This window comes from Meriones unguiculatus, chromosome 2, assembly GCF_030254825.1.
Source record: "Meriones unguiculatus strain TT.TT164.6M chromosome 2, Bangor_MerUng_6.1, whole genome shotgun sequence".
Taxonomy (NCBI): domain Eukaryota; kingdom Metazoa; phylum Chordata; class Mammalia; order Rodentia; family Muridae; genus Meriones; species Meriones unguiculatus.
In genome coordinates this window covers 34,925,126-34,945,773 of record NC_083350.1, presented here as the reverse complement: position 1 = coordinate 34,945,773, position 20,648 = coordinate 34,925,126, and the positions used below count along the sequence as shown (strand labels likewise).

Sequence of the window (20,648 nt, the reverse complement as noted above, 5' to 3'; positions counted from 1 at the left end):
ATATTAGACCACTGTTGGATATAGGGTTGGTGAAGATCTTTTCCCAGTCTGTAGGCTGCCATTTTGTTCTACTGACAGGGTCCAGTGCCTTACAGAAGTTTTCAGGTTCATAAGGTCCCATTTATTAATTATTGATCTTAGAACCTGAGCTGTTTGTGTTCTGTATAGGAAAGCTGTCTCCTATGCCAAAGAGTTCAAAGCTCTTCCCCATTTTTTTCTTCTACTAGATTTAGTGTATCCGGTTTTATGTTGAGGTCTTTGATTTAGTGAATCTGGTTTTATGTTGAGGTCTTTGGTCTACTTGTACTTGAGTTTTGCACAGGGTCCTTTAGTTCTTTGCTCACACCATTCTTTAGCTCTTCAAGCATACTTAAGATAGCTGTTAATATCTTTGTTTAGTAAGTCTGAAGCCTGTGTTTCTGTAGAATTGGTTCTTGGAATTTTTGTTTTAACTCTTTTCTTTTAGTGGGCTATCCATAGCTGCGTATTTTCATAATTTATGACTTTCTGTTGAAATTTGGCATTTGAAGGAAGAAATATTTCTTTTAATTTTTGCAATGTGGCCCCATCATAGAGGTTGAAAATCTTTGATGACTAACCTGGTATGAAGACTTACAAGGGTCCTTCAGTGGCTTTTAAAAGCTTTGTCCCGTTCTTTGTTACTATTATTACTGTTATCATTATCATCATCATTACTGTTGTTGTTGTATTTTCTTCCCTGGCAAATTAATGCCAGCCCCTGGCTGTGTTCAAGTGGGTCAACATTTCACAGAATTCTTCCCTTGCTCCTTTCTGAGAACCTATATGCTCTGTTGTATTCTCATGCCCATCATTTCATCTCCCAGGCACCTGCTGATCCGAAGTCTCCTGCGGTGATGCATGCTTGTTATACCACAGCCTGCATCCTGCTATCGCTATGCTACTGCAGCTGAGCCAGATCTGACTCTAGTGAGACGGCTACCAGCCCCTCTGGGTCTCTCAGACAAGCAGACTCCACTCTTTCCTTCCGTGCTGAGGCAAAAGAAGTTGAACTGATCCTTCCTGCCTGCACCACTCTGTGCCAGGAGAGGGGTGAAACACACACAGTCAAGCTATCACAAAATTTCTGAGCCTTCTGGGTCGCAATTTTTCTGATTGTGTGTCTGCTCAGTTGCTGCAGACTCTTGAGCCACCACAAAACCATTTCAGTTATCTGTTTACTTGATGTTTTCATGGGAATTCGAGGTTCTTGAAATTGCTGGTCTGTCTCGCCAAAGACACTGTAACAAAGCTTAACACACACCTTTGAAAAGATTTTATTTTGTGGATATCTTAGAGTATGTTCTGATTTCTATTTTGTTCGTTTTTTGCAGGTAATGAGAACCTTTAGGTACTTTTATTTTGTAAAGTTGGTATTGCATTAATTAGTTTAATTATTTATTTATGCATGTATGTACTCATGTGCATACCTGTGTGCCATGACATGCACGTGCATGTCAGAGAACAGCTTGGAAACTGAGTTATCTTCTTCCACTATGTGGATTTCCAGGATTGAACTCAGTCGTCATGCTTGGTGGCAAGTGCCTTTAGCAGCCCAGCCAGCCCACCTGCCTCATTTAGGGCATTTCTCTGCTGAGGCATCTTTTGCCTCCTGGAATTAAGTTGTTTGTCAAAGTCTGTACTTTTTTTTTTTTTTTAATTTTGAATATTTAACAATTTCCCAGGCCTAATATATGCTCAAGTTTTCCGAGCACTTCAGGTTTGTTTTGAAGGCTTGTTGTCTGCCTGTGGGTATAGAATTTCCCGTTACAGAGTTATTGCTATTCCGGTAATCTCAAGCTACTTCACTGGACTTTATCCTTGACATAGGTGTTTGATTTGTTTTGCCTATTAGCTGTGCTGCGGATGAAACCCAGGGCCTTACACATACTAGGTCAACCATCTACCACTGTGCTACTCTGTAGCTTGATGTGACCTTCCAGCAACTTCAATCTGGACTTCTGTCACAGTATCAATTAGAACATTAATCCTGTTCATGAATGCTTCCTCTACGTTGAGTGTTTGCCAGGTGTATTTTCTCTTCATGACTTCCTTCACATTTTCAAGTTCCTTCTAAGGTAAGGGTAGGTTAACAAACTGCTTCACAAATTACCTCAGAGAAGGAAGCAAAATATAAACCTGTGGGTAATATCAAATAATTTTTATGGACTGTATTTGCTGCTCAGAAAACTCTTAGCTTGGTGTGGTTCCTTTCTGGCTGCCTATGCTTTTGGAGTCCTCTCCAGGAAGTCTCTCCCTGCCTTACGTTGACCCTTGGAGTTGGCTTTTGCACGTGGTGGGATAGCACTCTAGTTTTAATTTCCTGCACACAGATACCCTGTTTTCCCGGCACCATTTGTTGAAGAGACTGTTTTGCATGTTCTGCTGCTTATATCAGATAGTTGCCTCATAGCTGTGACAAAACATCTGACTAAAACCACTTAGGAAGGAGGCTCCCCGCGTGGAGGGTTATGGTGGTTTAAATTGGAAAGAGCCCCACAGGCTCATGTTTGAATGCTTGGTCCCTGAATGAAAATGAGGACATGACCACCCGTGGTATGGTTGAGGAGAAGGTTTTATTGTGGATGTGAGTGAGTGAACAGTCAAGAGGCATCTGGGAGGGTCCAGACTGGAACCGTGCCATGAGAGGAGAAGGTGGGGGCAGGGGAGCAAAAAAGGAGAAAAGTGAAGAGGAGGGAGGGCAAGCAGATCAAGAGAGGAGTTGTTGACCAAGAGGCCAAGAGAGGGCCCAGGAGCCAAGAGAGTGCAGAGCCAAAATGGCTGCTTTAGAGAGGGATCAGAGGCTGAGGGAAGGGAAGCCCAGGCCAGCCCCTGGGGCGGAAAGGTTTAGAGTAGCAGGTAGCGTAAGAAGTGCTACAAAAAGCCAGGCTATTGAGCAAGACTTGTCCCAGCTTTCTTTGGGACCTGACAGTCCCCACTTGGTGGAACTATTAGGAAGTCTGGTCTTGTAGGAAAAGGTGTTATCACGGGGGGGGGGGGTAGGGGTAGGCTTTGAGGCCTCAAAAGCCTATGCCATTTCCACTTAGCTCTCACTAATTTTCTGTCTCGGCTCTAGCTCCAGTGCCACGCCTGCCTGTGTGCTGCCCTGCTCCCCACCATGGCGATCTGACCTTCTAGAACTTGGAGTCCCCAAATTAAATCCTTTCTTCCATAAGTTGCTATGGTCACAGTGTTCTGTCACGGTACTAAAGTTACCTAAGACAAGGATGCGTCACATCACGGGGAAGATGTGGCAGCAGGAGGCAGAGGCGGAGCTGCTGTCTGCTTGCATCTTCTTTCATTCAGTCTGGGATTCCAGCCCATCAAATGGCGCTCCCCCAGTTTTGGTAGGTCTTCCGACTTCAAGTAACCCAGCCTGGAAACTCCCTCACAGACACCCAGGGATCTGTTCCCATGGTGATCCTAAATCCCCACCAACTTGGCGATTAAGATGAAGCACCAGGGTACCAGTTTATGTATTTATTTATGGGTTCTCTATTCCATTAGTCTATATGTTGGTTTTTATGCCAGTACCATGTTGTTTTGTTTATGATAGCTTTGTGGTATCGTTTGAAATCAGGTATTTTGATGCCTTTGAGCTTTGTTCATTTTACTTGATTGTTGGGTTATTGGTGGTCTTTCTTTTATGGTCCCGTATGAATTTCATAATTTTTTCTATTCCTATAAAGAACGTCAATGGCACAGGCCTTTAATGCCGGCAAAACAGCTGAGGGAGACACGGGGCAGGCCTCAAGTTACCTCAGTGTCCTTTCCTTTCCCCCAGGAGCATTTTAAGTGTGCATTTCACCTTTTCATCCCATTTACTTTAAGGTCCTGCGTATTTTCATGCTGAGGTTGTTAATGACAGTGCATGGAGATGGGGCCGAGTCTTGTTTCTCCTATTGATCTTGTATTCTGCAGCCTTGCCAGACTTCCTTTCTGCTTCTGCTAACTTTGTAGACTGAATTGGATATTTGATTTAGACACTTGAGATATCTTCTGTGCGAAAAGTATTTTATTTTTACCTTTACAATCTAAACGTATTTAATTTCCCTTTGTGTCTTATTTCAGTGGTTATAAACTTCAATAAAATATTGAATAGGAGCAGAGGAGGCACTTCCTGATCCCTGAGGAAAGCTCTGGGTTACCAATAACGTTATATTAGCTGTAGGTTTTCACAGAAACAGCCTAAACTAGGAAGAATTTCTCTTACATCCTGACTTTGCTGGGAAATTTTTATAAAGAATGCATGTTGGATTTCTTTTGTCCACAGCTCTTATTCTTCTGACCGTTTGTATCACTTGTCATGATCTCTTTGGACATGATCTCTTTGTGATGCCTTCAGTGTCCAAGGGAACAACTCTGTTCAGACACGGTACCGATGGCCATGACCTCAACACGGTGGTAGAGAAAAATGGCTCAGTCTTCCTCACCAGACTATGAACCCCAATCCTAAGGGCTTCACCTTCTGAGATTTCCCGTGACTAGCCAGCCCATCTGAGGTAGATGATATAAATCACGTGTCTGGTTCAAACAACTTTGATAATTCCATAACTGTTAAGTTCAGTATCCAGATACTCATGCTAAATATGCACAGGCCCCTTTTCACACGATAAGGTACACGATCAGAGCTTTTAGGAATAATGTTGCAATCAGAAACTTTTATCTACCTTCCAACCAGCACTGCAGCCAACCCTGGAAAGTGTGCAGTGTGAGGAGGGACATGCTATTTTATTCATATTTTAAACCTGTTTGATTTGGGTGCTAAGGACTGAATCTAGGCCTCCTGTATTCTAGCCATACTCTAACATGGAGGTACACTCTGGTCTGCTTTTAACTTTTATTTGAGACAGGGCTTTACTAAGCTACCCAAGGATGCCCTTGAACTTGTCATCCTTTTGCCTCTTGCTCCACTAGGCCTAGCTTCATTCTTTTTTCCAACTTCAATTTTATTTTTTAATTATAACAAAATTAGGAATGTGTGTGTATGTGTGTGTCTGTCTGTCTGTCTTTGTCTGTGTATGATGTTGATGGGAACACATGTGGCATGGCATACCTGTAGAGGTCAGTTCTCTTCTCCTATCTTTACATGTGTTCCAGGGGTAGAATTCAGATTGCCATGCTTGCTCAGAAAGTGATGTGTGCATCTAAGCCATCACACTGGGCCTATACTTTCTTGCTTGCCTGCTTACTGGATTTATTTGTTTGTTGAAAGATAAGTTCTCACTATGTAGCTCTGACTGGCCTGAAATGCACTGAGATCCATTGATTAAAAACATGTGTCATCACATCCCATATTACATTTTATTTCTTGCAACAAGATCTAGAGCTTGTCTACTTGGCTAGGCCGCCAACAGGCATCAGGGATCTGCCTGTCTCTGGACCAGGGCACTGGGATTACAGATGTGTGCTGCCATGCCAGGCTTGTATGTGAGTCCTGGGGCTCCAAGCTCAGGTCCTCGTGCCTATGAAGCGGGTGCGTTACTGACTGAGCCATCTCCTAAGCCCACTCCATGGCAAGTGGGGAAAGATGCAGGAGTTGATGGCAGAGGACGGTAGTCTAAATGCAGGCTTGCGAGTGCAGTTTTCTTCTATCGCATTGTTTCAAGCTAGCACACGGGTATTAGATCTGATTGTTTTTATTGTCAAAAAGAAAAAAGTCCATGAGCTAACACACCTCTAAAAGCTATTCCACATACCTGCTTCTTATTTGGCACTTTTCTTTGTGCAAATTTTATAAATTTCAGTTAACTCAACCTAAACAAACTTCTGCCAGAAGCCAAGAAAAGATCATTAATCTCATCTGCCAACAAGGAATCTAATTAGGAACTGAAGTGTCCTTCCTCAAAGCAACAATCAGGTGAATACAGCAAGCCGTCCGCTCACCCATCTTCTCCAGTCTGCATCTTGTGCAACCTGAACTCAAGTCACAGACGAAAAATCTTGCTAGAGTAATGGCTCTCAACCTTCCCGCTGCTGTGACCCTTTAATTCAGTTCCTCATGTGGTGCTGACCCCAACCTTAAAATTATTTTTGTTGCTACTTCATAACTGTAATTTTGCTACCGTTGTGAATCAAAATGTAAATATCTGGTATGCAGGATGGTCTTAGGTGACCCTGTTAAAAAGGTCATTCGATCCCAAAGGGGTCACAGCCCCTACCATTGAGAACCATTGTGTTACAGGGTCAGAATTTCTCTCAAGAAAATAGATGGAGATGTTAGTAAACCCAGCTTCTTTTCATCTCATTAGATGGCTTTGGAAACACCTCCAAGCCTCATGTTCTGCTAGGATGAGAACTGGCGGAGGCATTGAACAGTGGACAGCAGCAGGGCAGGCACAGCCTGTCTCTACATCAATGCTCACTATGGCATTGGCGCGATCAGGGCAAAGGAGGATCCTGCGGGGAGATATTTGCTTTGTTCTAGCCAACTTTTAATCTGCTTCTGCCTAGCTAACAACTTACTCGGGAAAAGAGCTGTGCCGCCCGATTTTTATATACGTTATTTGAATTTGTGGGTGAAGTGCTTCCAAGAAATGACAAATGGGTCTCATTTTTAGGTCACTATTATGAGTGACAGGTTAAACAACATTCTTACGATCTTGAAAATATAATGACTACATCTTTAAAAGCCTCCAGGGACTAGTGTACATTTAGGAATGAGAGTCAGTAAATTATTTATCTACACATTAATCTCTCTAAAGAGATCTCCAGCCCTTTCAGTTTGAAAGCTATACTTCCAAGTCTCTGCTTCAGCAACATTGTATCTGAAGGGCCTACATCTGTACAAACATTTCTAATGAAAACACCAAGACAACCCCCAGAGAAGCAAATAGAGAGAGGTGTTAAGTCTAGGGTGGCCTTCCCACTGCTACATTCCTGACACTCGCGGAGTCCACCTCCATGCCAGAGGTTATGTAAGAGCAGTGGTTCTTGGCTAATGCTAACGCTGCCACCCTTAAATAGCTCCTCAGCCATAAAATTATTTCATTGCTACCTCAAAACTGTAATTTTGCTACTGATAATGTAAATATCTGATCTACAAGCCCCAGAGGGGTCACTGTGTAAGAGGCTTAGCTCACTCTTTGGGTTCCAGTGAAAATCAGGTCCTTAAGGAAGTCTTCCCGCTTATCTCAAGATGGATGACTCCATCTTTGTCTTCCAAGCCGTGGACATGCAGATGGCTCATCAGTTCAGACACGACTCTTCTGTAGGTACATACTGTAAACTGCAGGCTCTGACACTACAGTTGCGAAGGGTCAGACAGCAGAGATAGGGTCAAGTTTTGAAGTCTTAAGTAAAAGCAACTGCAGATTTTTATCCGACATTCCCACCGGAATCACTATGTCAGTGAAGAAGACCACCAACCAACAAGATCCTACCCCCAACAAAAAGATACTGCAGCTAATGCTGGCGTCTAGTAACATATAAGAAAATTCTCCCTGGAATTTGTGGTTAAGGTTCGGACTGCTTGTCAAATTTAAAAAGCGGTGTATTCTTTTTTGCTTTGGTTTTACTGTTACCTTGTTTTTCTTAAGGACAACAGGTCTTTACTATTATACAACAGGAGTTTATAATTCTCAGTTTCCAAATCCCTCGAATTCATCTTCAAGCTCAGGATTTTGTGCCAAAAGGTGCTATAAACATGTATGAAGCGCTCGCTTGGCAGGTGACGCTTGGGCACAGATCATTTGGCCTAGGAGAGGGCTGTAGGAAGGGAGGCAAAACTTGAATCTCGTTGTTTTTCAACTGCTGTAAACCATACAACATAAGCTTAGCATTTCCAGCATTTGTGTCATCCTGTAGCTTATGGATACTGTCGTTCAATGACTTCCTCACCAAAAGCAACAACTCTGCTTCTGTTTAGCAGCAACTCCCAACCTTTTCTATTTTCTGTATCTATGACTTTAAAAACTTCAGTTTTTCTTCTTTAACCAATCTGGCAAATAGAATCGCTTAACTTCAACCAAGTAGCAGCCGGTCATGCCACTGTCATAAGCCCACCAGTCAGGCCTGGGGGAGCCCGCATTTTAACAGGCAAAACACACATGAAATGTATCTTTATTCGCCCTTGGATGGCCTAAGGAAATGCAGTCAATTTCAGTATGTAAGGATTGCCTCCGATGGATCCAACTGTAGATTAAAAGCCAAGACACACTGCAGCTGGGCTGAACATGTGTGGATTTTTCTCTCATTTTTTCACTTCATGATATAGACTAACAACTAATTACAGTCCTTAATTGTGTCAGGGGATAGATCTTCTACAGGTGGGCTGAGTATGTGGGAACCTGGGCAACAGGTGTCTGTCAACACCACTGTATACATGGAACTTGAGTCTGTAGAGTCTGTCGTCAACGTGGCTCATGAAACCAATCTCCCATGGACAGCAAAGAGTAAGTGTACTCTCTCTCTCTCTGAGACCTACACATGGCAGGAACTACATCAGTTCTGGTATTTGGCAGAAAGTCAGACAGACCTGGTCCCTGGCTGCATGGGTCTTACGCTTCGGCCTTACTGTGCTTCACCTAACTCACACACTCTAAACATGGGAAGAATGCCGTTCTGGTCAACAGCAACGGCTCACACATCCCTCAGACAGTCTAGTTCCAGCAGCAGGATGCTCAACATCATTCTCAATAACGTTATCTTATTTGCACTAGTTATGGTTACTATTCGGATGATGGATAAAATAGTTGTGCCTACTCCTATGCCAGCCTTCTGGATGCTCCTATCAGTTCAGCATCTGGGAATGTTCTATCCTAAAGGGAGCTATAACCTTTAATCATACAAAGCCATGGAATTACATACTTTAAAATAATTTTATGTGAAATAAGAATTTTACCAAGTAAAATCATGTTAGGGGGACTGGCAAGACAGCTCAGAGGATAAAGTTGCTTTCCGTATAAGCCTGGCAGCTTGAGTTAAATCCCATGTAAGGGCACAGGCAATTACTGACTCTGCCCTCTGGCCCCACATGTGCTTCACAGCACACATAGGGTGCACCCCCACACGTCATGCAAACACACACTATTAAATTTTTAATGTTTTCTTTTTAAAATCATGTGAGGTAAGCCAGATGCAATAACAGTGAGACCACACTTTCAAAGTCCATACATAGCTACCAGGCTCCTTCCCATAAGCTGTACTAACTAGGTCAGTCTATTCCCAAGTATCTTCAGACACACAATAAATTCAGTACCTGACAGGGCAGACAGCAAAGAAGATCACATACTCGGATGGCTGTCACCGCCTCCGTTTGTACAGGGCTGCCTTACATCCTTAACCGAAGCCTACACACCCAGATGCGCCTCACTGGGATAGGAGTTCTCAGTGTATACAGACAGGGTGCAGGCTCCACCTTGCATACGATGCTCTTCTCTCATCTGTCATCTTTAGAAGTGAGGACTACAGACTCTACAGAGACAAACCCACTAGCTGTTGCTGTTGCAGCCACACACTGACACCTGTCATCAGTGTGAGTATGTGAAGCACCACTTACAAATGTGACAGTTATTGCTGACGGAGTGAAAAGTTAACGCTTCAGCTTCCCTCGCCTAAAGACCTTAACAATATGTGGCGGAAGCACCAGGGAAAAGCAAAAATACATGAAGAGGCCAGCACCTTACCCACTCTGCTTAGAAACAAAAAGAGACCACAGAACTCAAGGATGCACAGTTAAGATTTTATTTGTCAAATTACAGTAGCTCAAAGATGGCTTTCCTGAAGGCAAAGCACATACACATTTCAGAAGTCTTTTCCATTTACTCTAAGGCCCCCTCTAGTGTTTGAAAAGCTCCAGGTCTCACAGGATGCAGGGCCTTCTAAAACACTTTTGCTCCATTCATATGTCACCAGAAAAATCAGGAACATGTAACCATAATTCATATTTCAAATCCCTGCTATGATTAACTATCTCTTCACCCTCGAATCCAGTAACCTTTCTGCTGGGTTGCTTTTAGAAGACTTTGTAATAAAAAAAAAAAAAAAAAAAGCATATGATGCCTATTGAGGTTTTAATTTCACAAACAAGAAATATACTAATGAGCATTACCATATAACCTACTTTGCTTGTGTTGAAGTTATGGTAATTAGTACAAACTTGCTGAAGTACACACCTAAATTTGTTATATTCCGAATTTTTAAACTTTCTATGTTGTAACAGCCCACCTGAACAGGGAGTTTTTGCTGGTTGACCGGTTCAGGGTCATGCAGAGACAGTGGTAAGCATGCCATCAGGATGGAGCTGGCTCCAGAGAACATGATGTAAGGAGCCCTGCAAGTGTGCAGGACACGCGCGGCACAAACTCAGCACTGAGTCTCAGGTGCCTTTGAAAAAGACTGAATGTTGAGGGAGAAAAAACTAGTTCGGCTTCACTTGGTGTTTTCAGCTCATGTCTTTAGGTGTCTGTGTCATAGTCTGTTTCCGAAGCTGTAGTAGCCAACACTGAGAAATACAGGCAATCTATAATTTCAACAAGCAGCCTCATACAGCCGTGAGCAGGAGACTGACAGGATCAAACGAGTATCCCACAGTCTCCAAAGTGGAGCATGATGAATTTTGGAATTCGATTGTTCTTAATCTGCATGAACCGTATTTAAACAAATGACTAATTTGTCACCCAATGTGTCATACAGCTTCTCTGCCTGAGAATGCTTTATTTTCAATGTCATCTGCAAATACCACAAGTTAAGGAAAAAAGACTGGTCGTATAAAATGCTTTTTAAAAAATGGCTACATTTATAATTGGCTTCAAACTGAAGATATGTACAATCAAAGGGAGGAGGACATAGCATTTTTAAAGTGCAACACATTCTCTTTTGGCTCAACACGAAAAACTATATAGCTGGAAACTACTGTGGCTAGTTCTCCTAGGATAAGTTGTGAAGGTGGTTTTTAAAGGCATAGAACAGATTTTAAATGGAGAAAAACTGAAAAGTTATTTTAAAAGAGCATTTAAATACAATTACAGATGAAACCAGCTTAGGAGAGGTAGCATAAGTAAAAATCAAATAAATACTATATACAGAAACATATAAAATTCAGCTTATAAAAAAATTAAAAAGAGCATTTCAAAATAGCCATTTTCCTTGCTTCTGAGGATTTTACAAAATTAAAATCCAGACCTAGGGTACCTGCAAAGATTTCCCAAATGTTATTAATTACTAGCATTGTTTTTTGCCAAAACCTCCCTGATCTGCCGGTCGAGTTCACTGATAATCCGGTCTTCATGGTTATATACACCCGTTCTCATCAGAGTGTCCCTTTCTTCTATCAGACGCGTCAAGTAGTCATCCAGGCCTTCCTCCAGCCCAGAGCCCCGCGGGCTGGCTGCTTTCCCGCCTGCAATTGCTCTGCCGTCCTGGTACTGTTTCTGCTCTTGCTGCCTCAACCTGAGAAATCAAGAGCAAAGGCCATTTTAGCAGACACAAAAATATTTTGATTTTCTTAAAAGTACTATTTAAAAACAAGACAATTGAGAAGTTTTACTAGTGTTTTCAGGAAGAAAACAAAACCCACCACCACCTGAGCGAAGCCATATATCATAAAAACACAAGCTGTGTTTGTACTTAGAGAATGCATGAAAACTTTAAGTTTCACGTGTAACATGCCCTTGAGCTCAGCATCTGTGAGGGAGAGGCAGGAAGATCACAAATTCCAGGCCAGCTGGGTTGTATGACAAGCCAGTTAAACACAAAGTCCAGGGGTAGGCATAGCTCACTCACTGTCAGTGGGACAGCCCTTGTCTGCACTTCAAGTCCCGTGGTTCAGTTCCTACCACTTAAGGCAAACCAAACACAGAAACCACAAGAGCCACAGAAACTCTGAAGCTGTATAAAGAAGAAAATAATAATAATCTTCAATTTTACCCAGAAAATAAAATGAGTATTTTGGGTTTTCAATTAAGATGCATATATATATATATATATATATGATTTTAAAAAATATTTTATATATCATATATAAAGATTTGAATATATTATATATACAGGTTGTATATAACGTGTGTCTCAGTGTGGGGTACACATGAGTGTAGTTGCCTCAGAAGATGTCAGATGCCCTGGAGCTGAAATGACAGGTAGCTATGGGCCAACTGACATAGGTGCTGAGAACAAAACTCAATCCTAAGATTTTTAGTGATACTCAAAATGCAATGCTTATCCTGCCTTTCACTTTTCCTTTAGTCTTGTGTTCTTAAGCACTTCTCAGTGCACCATCATTTAGATGCGTCATTTAATCATCCTTTATGTTTGTTTATTTTGAGCTGTAATTCAACCTTTGCTATTTGAACACAGTATTTGGGGGCAAGGAGGACACACATAGTGGATCAAGAAGGAAAATGGCCCCCTCGAAAGAGCTTGTGTCTCTAATTGTTTTCACCTTAACCCTAATATCAAGTATTTCTTGTTACAAGTCCCTATGCAGCACATATAAACAAAGCAGGTGCACCCTGCCCGCTGTATGGCTTTTTCTGTGGTTTCAACTAATTCACACTATACTCTGGTTCAAAAGCATTAGATGGAAAATGCCCCGAATAAGTGCGTCCTAAGTTTTAAAGTTCATGTCCTTCTGAATAGCGTGCTGGAATTTCAGGCTGTCCAGTAGATCTGTGCAGCTCATCAATCATTCTTTTCCAGCTGAATTTGCTGTCTGCCCGTTAGTCTCAGTTATCTGATGGAACACATGAGGGCATGTGTTCAACAAATATCCGGTCATAGGCCCAATGTTCACATAACTTTTATTATAGTATAGTGTTTAATTGTTCAATTTTATTGATTATTAATTATTATTACTGTGTCTAATTTATTATAAACCCCATCACAATGAGTGCATGCACAGGAAAACACAGTGAACACTGTTTAAGACTGCTATTTGAGCGTCTGCTATGCAGTTTTTTAGATAGATATTTTAGAAAAGAAAACTTTTCTGATTTCATTTATTCAAGCAACAAGCATATTTCTTAAGGACACAGCACACAGATGGGGTAGCTCAAAGAATGATTTACTCACACTTCTAGCATGTCCAAGATCAGGGTGCTAGCACAGTCCACGCTTTTCTCTGTCCTCACAGAAGAAGGGGAGGAAAGTAAGCATGCTCTTAGACAGACACTGATTCTGTACGAGGACTCTACTTCCTCACCTCCTCTTCACCTGTGGGCTGAAGGCCCTATCATCTTGAAGGTTTGGGCTTCCACAGGTGGCTCCCGGGGAGCATGGTCCGGTTTATGCACATGTGCATCTATCTGATGCTCTATGGTAGCCGCATGTATAAGAACGATGCAGTGACAATGTAACGTTCACCCAGAGCTCAACCACATTAAGAGGAGAGGATGTAGAAGTCCGCTGAGCAACGTCAACAGGTCATGCTTCAGGGCTAAATGTGCACTATTATTCTCTTCAACAAAAATGGATTTGATAACTCCAGTGTGTGAGCTTTGATGATGCTGCCCATTTATGAAATAATATGACCCCTACCTTCCAAAATGTGCTGTCATATGAAACATTTTAAAGGAGCTGGCTCAGATTTAGCTCAGTGATTAAGGATGCTTGCTGTTCTTTTAGAAGACCTGAGTTTAATTCCCAGCACCCATGTTGGGTGGCTCCCAACTGCCTCTCACTCTACCTCCAGGGAAACCAACATCCATCACTGGCCTCCACAGATACCTACACACATTGCAGAAACATACACAGACATAAACATAAACAAAAATAATAAACACGTGCATGAGTGCATTTGTTTTGCCAGTCTTTAAACGGACACTGTACTCTCCTTAGTTAGGGAGCACATTAAGAGGCTGCGTATTCCACCTATGTTAGTGAGAAAAGGAATCGTTTTGACGACAGTACCTGTTGAGTTCATTCCTTATATCCAGTAGTTCCTGTTGCTCAGTTCGCACTGTGTCCTTCTCCTCAGCAGCCATGTACCGCAGCCGCATCTGCTCCAACTCCTCTTGCTGTTTTTTAAGTCGAGCCATTTGACTTTCTTGCTCCCTCTTAAAAGAAACAAAGAAGATGGCATATAACGCCGAGAGTACGCCCAGTTCATATGACTTGGGCTCATGTAACACTGGGAGTACGCCCAATTCATATGACTTGGGCTCATGTAACACTGGGAGTATGCCCAATTCATATGACTTGGGCTCATGTAACACTGGGAGTACGCCCAATTCATATGACTTGGACTACAGGACAGTAGACTGCTTTGCTGAACAGTTACAGTGTGTAAGAACGTGAAGGCAGGAGCAGTCACTAGTCGGCACAGAGGACCTGCATCTATGAGCGTCTAGGACCCCATCTATGCACTGCTGTGTCTACAGAACTTTAGCAACAGCCTCTGATCATTAAGCCCAATCACAGACTGGTTAATACAGGTTCAGATGAAAATCTAAGCACATAATCTTTTTCATCTTTTAAAATAAAAAATGGGATCAAGTGATAATACCTTAACTTACATTTTAAAAAAAATCAACAATTCCTCCAGAGAAGTAGATAAAAGATTTTAAGATAAATGTGACCTTTGGTAGGATGAAGCTATGCCATGACTTATAAGAGAGAACATATCAGGACAAACAGTGCTGCAGTAAGAGCCCCTACTATGTCAGATGGAGCTTCCAAGTCCACTGTGTATTTCTCTATAGACAAGTGCTACTCTTTCCTTAGGGCAGAACTTCAAGAGAGACAGCAGGGCCAGCAGGTGGCCTCTTCTGCACCTGTGTTTCTTATTGTTGTTTTGAGATAGGTATCACTAGGTAACCCTGACTGGCCTGGAACTCAAAGACACGTGCCTGCTTCTGCCTCCTGACTGATGGGATTAAAATGTGTGCTGCCATGGCCAGCTTATATTTTTTTCTACATAAATTATTTTCTGATTATACCGAATGAAATATTGGTCAAACACGAGGGATATTTTGCTAAATTGGTATAATGTGAATCATTCACCATGACCCTGAGTCCGTTCCTCTCCCCCAGTCACTAACACTCACACTTTCCAAAGGTTATCACCACCCTAACTGTAACATATAATACCACAAGTAAATGCTGATCATTCTGAGTTCTGTGTAGAATTGTGCAGTTCAGATCACGCTGAGTTGGGCTTCTTTCACTTAACATGACTTGAGAGTCACGTGTGCTGCCCCGTGAAGTTCATCACTCACAATAATGCACAGCCTTCCACCCAACTAATGCACAGCTTCTGCACTGCTGAGGACAGTTCTGCTGAGGGCAGTTCTGTACTGTAAATACTGCCAAAGTTCAAGATGACTGTGCGTGGCCTCCAAATGCCTTTGGATGCGTTTCCCCTGGCTTTATACCTGAGATTCAAACTGCTGGGTCAGAAAGCACAACTGCAGTTAGGAAATACGGCCAAACTGTGTGCAATTAGTCTATCACTGAATAGTCATTGTGAAAGTTCCTGGGCCCTGTATTTTTGGCCAACACTTGGCGATTTACTTATTTATTTATTTTCTTTTGAACAGTTCTGACATCACATAGTGGTTTGTTTTGATTTTATTTTGCTTTTTTTTACAAAAAAAAAACAAGTTTCAATTTTACACACTTTAATGGCATTAGGATATGCTTATCTATAAAGTTCTTATGAATTTTTTCTTATTGGTGTTACATTTCAAAGATTTCTCCTGACTTTTTTTTCAACAGTATTTCAGAATGAACAAAAATAGCCCACAGGGTTCCATTACTCCTTTCTAGCTGGCCTTCTCTGTCCTTTTTATAAACAAAAACAACAACAACAACCTGTGTCAGCGTGTTGGGTCTACTGTTGTGAGTCCCCTGATGTCAGGGCTAGGAACCAAACTTCTGGAGCAGCAGCTCTCACCCACTGAGTCATCCTTCCAGCCTGGAGATACTTAGTTTAGTACGCATACAACTGGCTTTGAGTCCAGTATGCGATCAAGACTGCAGGACAGCATTGGCAGGCTCACCTTTTCCTACTTCTGCTTTCCTGACTGCGCCGAACTGACCTGTTTCCTACCCTTGCACTGACACCGTATTGCTTTGACTAGTGTCTGACAAAAATCAGTTTTACATCTGTTGGTCTGAGTAATCTACCTTTGGCTGTCTTCCTTCAAAATTTAGTTCTTCTTTCTGAATTTTCACATAAATACTTATCTCTAGAATAAAAAACCAAGAACAAAAGCCTTCTGGATTTGTGGTTAGATTGAATGTAAGAACAACTTTGCCTCACCCTGTGTCTTCCCAGCACTGACAGCCAGTGATGGTGGCTAACACCTAAGCTTGGATTTCTTTTCTTCTGCTTGATAACTCTCTATATGCTAAGAATAACGACTTTTAAACTGCACTCTTACCTGATTACAGATGCTTCTGAAGCCAAAGGTTTTACATTTGTTTTCACTGTACACTGCTCCCTGATAGAGAAACTGCTTTTTGATACAGACAGCCCCAAAATACTTGGTAAATTTAGCTACTTCTGATAGGGTCTCTGTATACACTTTTTGGTTTTCTAAGTACAAGTGACTCCCAAATTAGCTTCTGAGTTTACAATGCTATAGGAGACACAATCAGTACTTGTTTTGGGAGCAGCTACTCCACTCTTTCTCAGGATCAGGAGGGCAAATTCCACAGTGCACTGTGCTGCAAAGCTGTGACATTGGCAGGTAATGTACACGACACATTGACCTACAGTATTTTCAGCTTATGATGAGTTGTCCACTGAGGCCATCTATACATTAACATCCTCCAAGAATTACAGAAATCTTTCCCAGGTAGATCTTTCTCTCTCCTCTCTTTCCTCAGTACATGCTAAGCAAGGCATGCGCCATCTCTTCTACATCCCCATCTCTCTGTCACCTCATGACACTGGAACACTTCCAAGCATAATATCAGCAGAAAAACAGAGTTCTAGGGGAAAACCTCAAATTAAGAAAGGTTTTTGTAGTCACAATGTGACTTAGTTTACTATGTTACCAGGAATGCCTGTGGATTGAATCTTCCTACATTATTCATACAATCTTAGGACTTTACCTCCTATACTGTTTTGTCTTTAAAGTCAGGGTCTCTCTACATAGTCCTGGCCGTCCTGGAACTCCCTATGTAGATAGATCTGGCTAGTCTTGAGAGCCGCCTGCCTTTGCCCCCAGAGTTCTAGGATTAAAGTTGTCCACAACCAGGCCCTGACCTGTACTGTTTTTAAGATAGTAAATTAAATAACCTTGGTTAGTGAGCAAACCTGTTAGGGTATTACCTTTGTAGGTTTTGTATCTTTTTGAAACTGGCGAGAATTGCTCTTATAATGTCCTTATTACTGAATCTATTGATTAATTTTAAGATTTAGAATCATGGTAATAATAATGCTGGTCTTATAAAAACTTTTTTGAAATTGGGGTTATTTCTTCCCTACACCATTCATTTAAATTCCTATTTGATTCAAGTTTTCTTGTTCTTGTTGTATATATTATGCATTACAATTTACCTAACTGCTGTACAATTATTTTTTAATTCTTTCACATGCTGGTAGATCTGGAGTCCTCTCTCCCGTGTTACACTCTGGTATTGATAGGGGATTTCTGTTTTCTAAAGACTCCCTCTCAAAGAAACATTTGGGTTTGTGTGTAGATGTGCATGCATGCTTGTACATGAAGGCCAGAGGTGAACCTTGGGTGTTCAAGAACTTTGTTTTTTTTTTTTTTTTTTTTTTTTAAGTTGATACCAAGAATTGGGGCCCGCTGATAGGCAGCTGTATCTACTAGGCCAAGGATCTGCCCGTCTCAGTGCTGGGATTACAAACACGTGCTACCATGCCAGGATTTATAGGAGTGGTGGAGTTCGAACTCAGGTCCTCATGCATGGCAGGCACTCCATTGAATGAGCTACCTCCCAGCTGTCTAGAAGATAAGTCTTTTTCTTTTGTAACACAGCCATGGTTAATTTCTAAGCACACTCCTGCCCACTCCCACACACACACATTTCTCGCTCTGATATATTCCATTTTTTCTTATGTTGGGTTCAAATATTTTTTAATCTCACATGGTATTGAATTTACAATGGGTTATTAGAAGTAAACTACTTATAAAATGTCCTATGTTGTTGAGTTTTATTAGTTTACATGTCAGCATCCCTGCGAGCAGGGTACATTTTAAACTACAATCTTCTGAAATGTGTTGAATTGAGGTCTAATGTAGCTTATGCACAATTTGACAAAGTGCTCCACGTGAACAGAGGTGTCTATTCTGGAATTTTTTAGGGTATGTTCCTATATATGTCAGTGGTTATGTGTACTGTCTGAATCTTAGTTTGGTCATGGCATCAGGTCCGTATATGTATACAATTGTTTCAGATTTGCTTCAAGCTTTTATAGACACCTATATCGTGTGATGGGCAGGTGGTCCCTCATTCAGTGAATTTGCCTGTTTTAACTGTGAAAGCTGCCTCCAGGTTGCTTCCTGACTAAAGTCCCCCTGCCTGATTTACTGCTATGCCAGATCTCTTTTAACACAGCCTACACTTTCTCTTTAAAAATTGACAGTGAAAGTCTGTTCCTTACACACTACCCTGTTGGATTGCTTGGAATGTGGGTTTTCATTTATATCTTCTCTGTGGAAACACTCAGTCCATTTAGTTTTAAAGCAATCTGGAGTGTGTAGATTTCCATTTTCTATTCCTTAAATCCTTTTGTTTGTTTGTTTGTTTCTTATCTTTAAATCTACTCTTTCATGTCAAATTTCCTCTCAGACTCTTCTCTGTTTTTTTTTAAAGATATAAGGTTTCTACTTAACAGAAGCCATGATGATTTAGGACTGTGACAATTTTACAGAAAGCAAAACATATTTCATATACTTGAACTTTGTTACTTCACATCTGTACTGTTCTGTCCTAAGTTTTAATTTATGTTCATCTCAAAACTCAGCCAATAGCTATTGTTCTCCAAGCGGCCTGTGCTTACAGCAGTCCAGCAGCTCAGACCTCAGGCTTCATTCCTCTCCACTCCCCGGTGAGGCACCTGCTTTCCTGTGGGGTCATCTTCCTTCCACCCAAGAAACACCATTTACTTCAGGATTGGTGTGACAAACTCCCCTAGATTTTGGTTCTTAGACAAGTCTGTCACTTCACAAAGAACATTGTAAAGAACTTGAAGTTTGCAACTACTTTAGGTACTTTAAGTCCTATAATTTTACATTTATTTTATCTTTCTACTTTTCTTAAAGTGTCCCCTGTTGCTCTTATCCCAGGGCAGTGAAGGACACTGTGCTCCCACCTATCGGCCCTCAGGACAACCTAGAATAAGCTATTTTGCTTTCAGGCAGTTTTACTATGATGCATGTAGGTATAGCTTCCTATGCATTGATTTTATCTGGCATTCTAAGATATCCTTGGATATAAAATTGGGTATTTCTCAGTTTTGTTTTTGCGTCTGAAAATTGCATCCAGTATTCTCCTCAAACACTACTTTCCCTTATTCTCTCTAGTTTCCTAAAGGTCTGAGATTTTATCTGCTGTTAGTTCGTATTAAACAGATGAATTTTAGTTAATTTCACTTGCTTTCTTTCCAGAAGTTCTAATTCAGAATATAACAATTTCTTCATCATGTCACCTGTTTTCTAGAGCACAGTAATTGCACAATTTTAGACTTCTTGTTTGCTGCCTTCAAAATCTAGACTGCTTCTTGAAACATTTTTATCAAAGGAGTGACAATCAGGTTTTCCACTGGCGAGGACTACTGCAGTCGATAAGCTTGTAAAAGGGATGTTAAAGGTCATTAGTGAGTAGAAGAGTGAAGTCACAAAATAGCAACATTTAAACCTTATCAAACTGAAATTTTAAGATGTTTAATAGTAGGCAAGTATTGGCAAGAACATAAAGGAAATTATTATTTCCTGCTGTTTGTGTTGGTTTTATGTAATGGGGCCTGAGCTTGCCTTACACATACATACATGCTAGGCAAATTTCCCCAAGCCACACCTGCAGCCCTGTACAACTGCTGAAATGTAAAATTAGCACAACCATTTCAGGAAATAAATGAGCAACATTTAGTAAAACTTAGAAAAAAAAAAAGAATGTCTTGAAGTATCTGAAATCTGATATAAACATCTGAGAACTGCTGGTTGTGTGAGAACTGTTCAGGACTGCCTTAAGGGAAATCTGTAAAAAGCAGTTTCACTAAAGATTATGTATAAAACCTACATAACTGTGGTGTATTTATGGAATATGACTCCATGTATCTACAGATTAAAACACATGAAAATAAACGCTACTCACAGAGGTTTTTAGAATTTTAAAATTGCCCAGTGCTAGGCACTGACCATGGAAACTCATACATTGAGGCAATCGCCTTCCCCGCTTATTCCCAGCTCTCTTTTTCCTTATTTTGTATACGATCACCATGAAGAGAAGGGGGTGGGAGGGCTGCTGGCTGTGCAGCTCTATCACTCTCCTCCTCACAGCCTGAAGCCAGGGCCCCTCACTGAGGAACGGTCTCACCAACTTGCCCAGGCTGGCCTTGCAGTCATCATTTTCCTGCCTTATCCTTACACGGAATGGAGATTACAGCTCTAAGATTACAGGCTCTCCTGGATATATATCTTACTGCTGAAATCACAAAGAAAAGATTCAGGATAATGGTACTCACTGGAAAGCAAGAAGGTACAGTTTAAGATTAAAGA

The 20,648-nt window shown here is 41.3% G+C and overlaps 1 protein-coding gene across 4 annotated transcripts in view; it reads right to left on the bottom strand.

Annotated features, from left to right (window-relative positions):
- Positions 1-9,679: 9,679 nt before the first annotated feature.
- Positions 9,680-20,648, bottom strand: part of Cep120 (centrosomal protein 120) — a 63,680-nt gene continuing 52,711 nt past the window's right edge. For all 4 annotated transcript variants that reach the window (XM_021655108.2, XM_060377264.1, XM_021655107.2 and 1 more), the window contains exons 20-21: positions 13,864-14,009; positions 9,680-11,409 (exon numbers count right to left, since the gene is read on the bottom strand). In XM_021655108.2, coding sequence (XP_021510783.1) covers positions 11,175-11,409; positions 13,864-14,009 — 381 coding nt within the window. In that variant the 3' untranslated portion in view covers positions 9,680-11,174. The remainder of the gene's footprint in view (positions 11,410-13,863; positions 14,010-20,648) is intronic.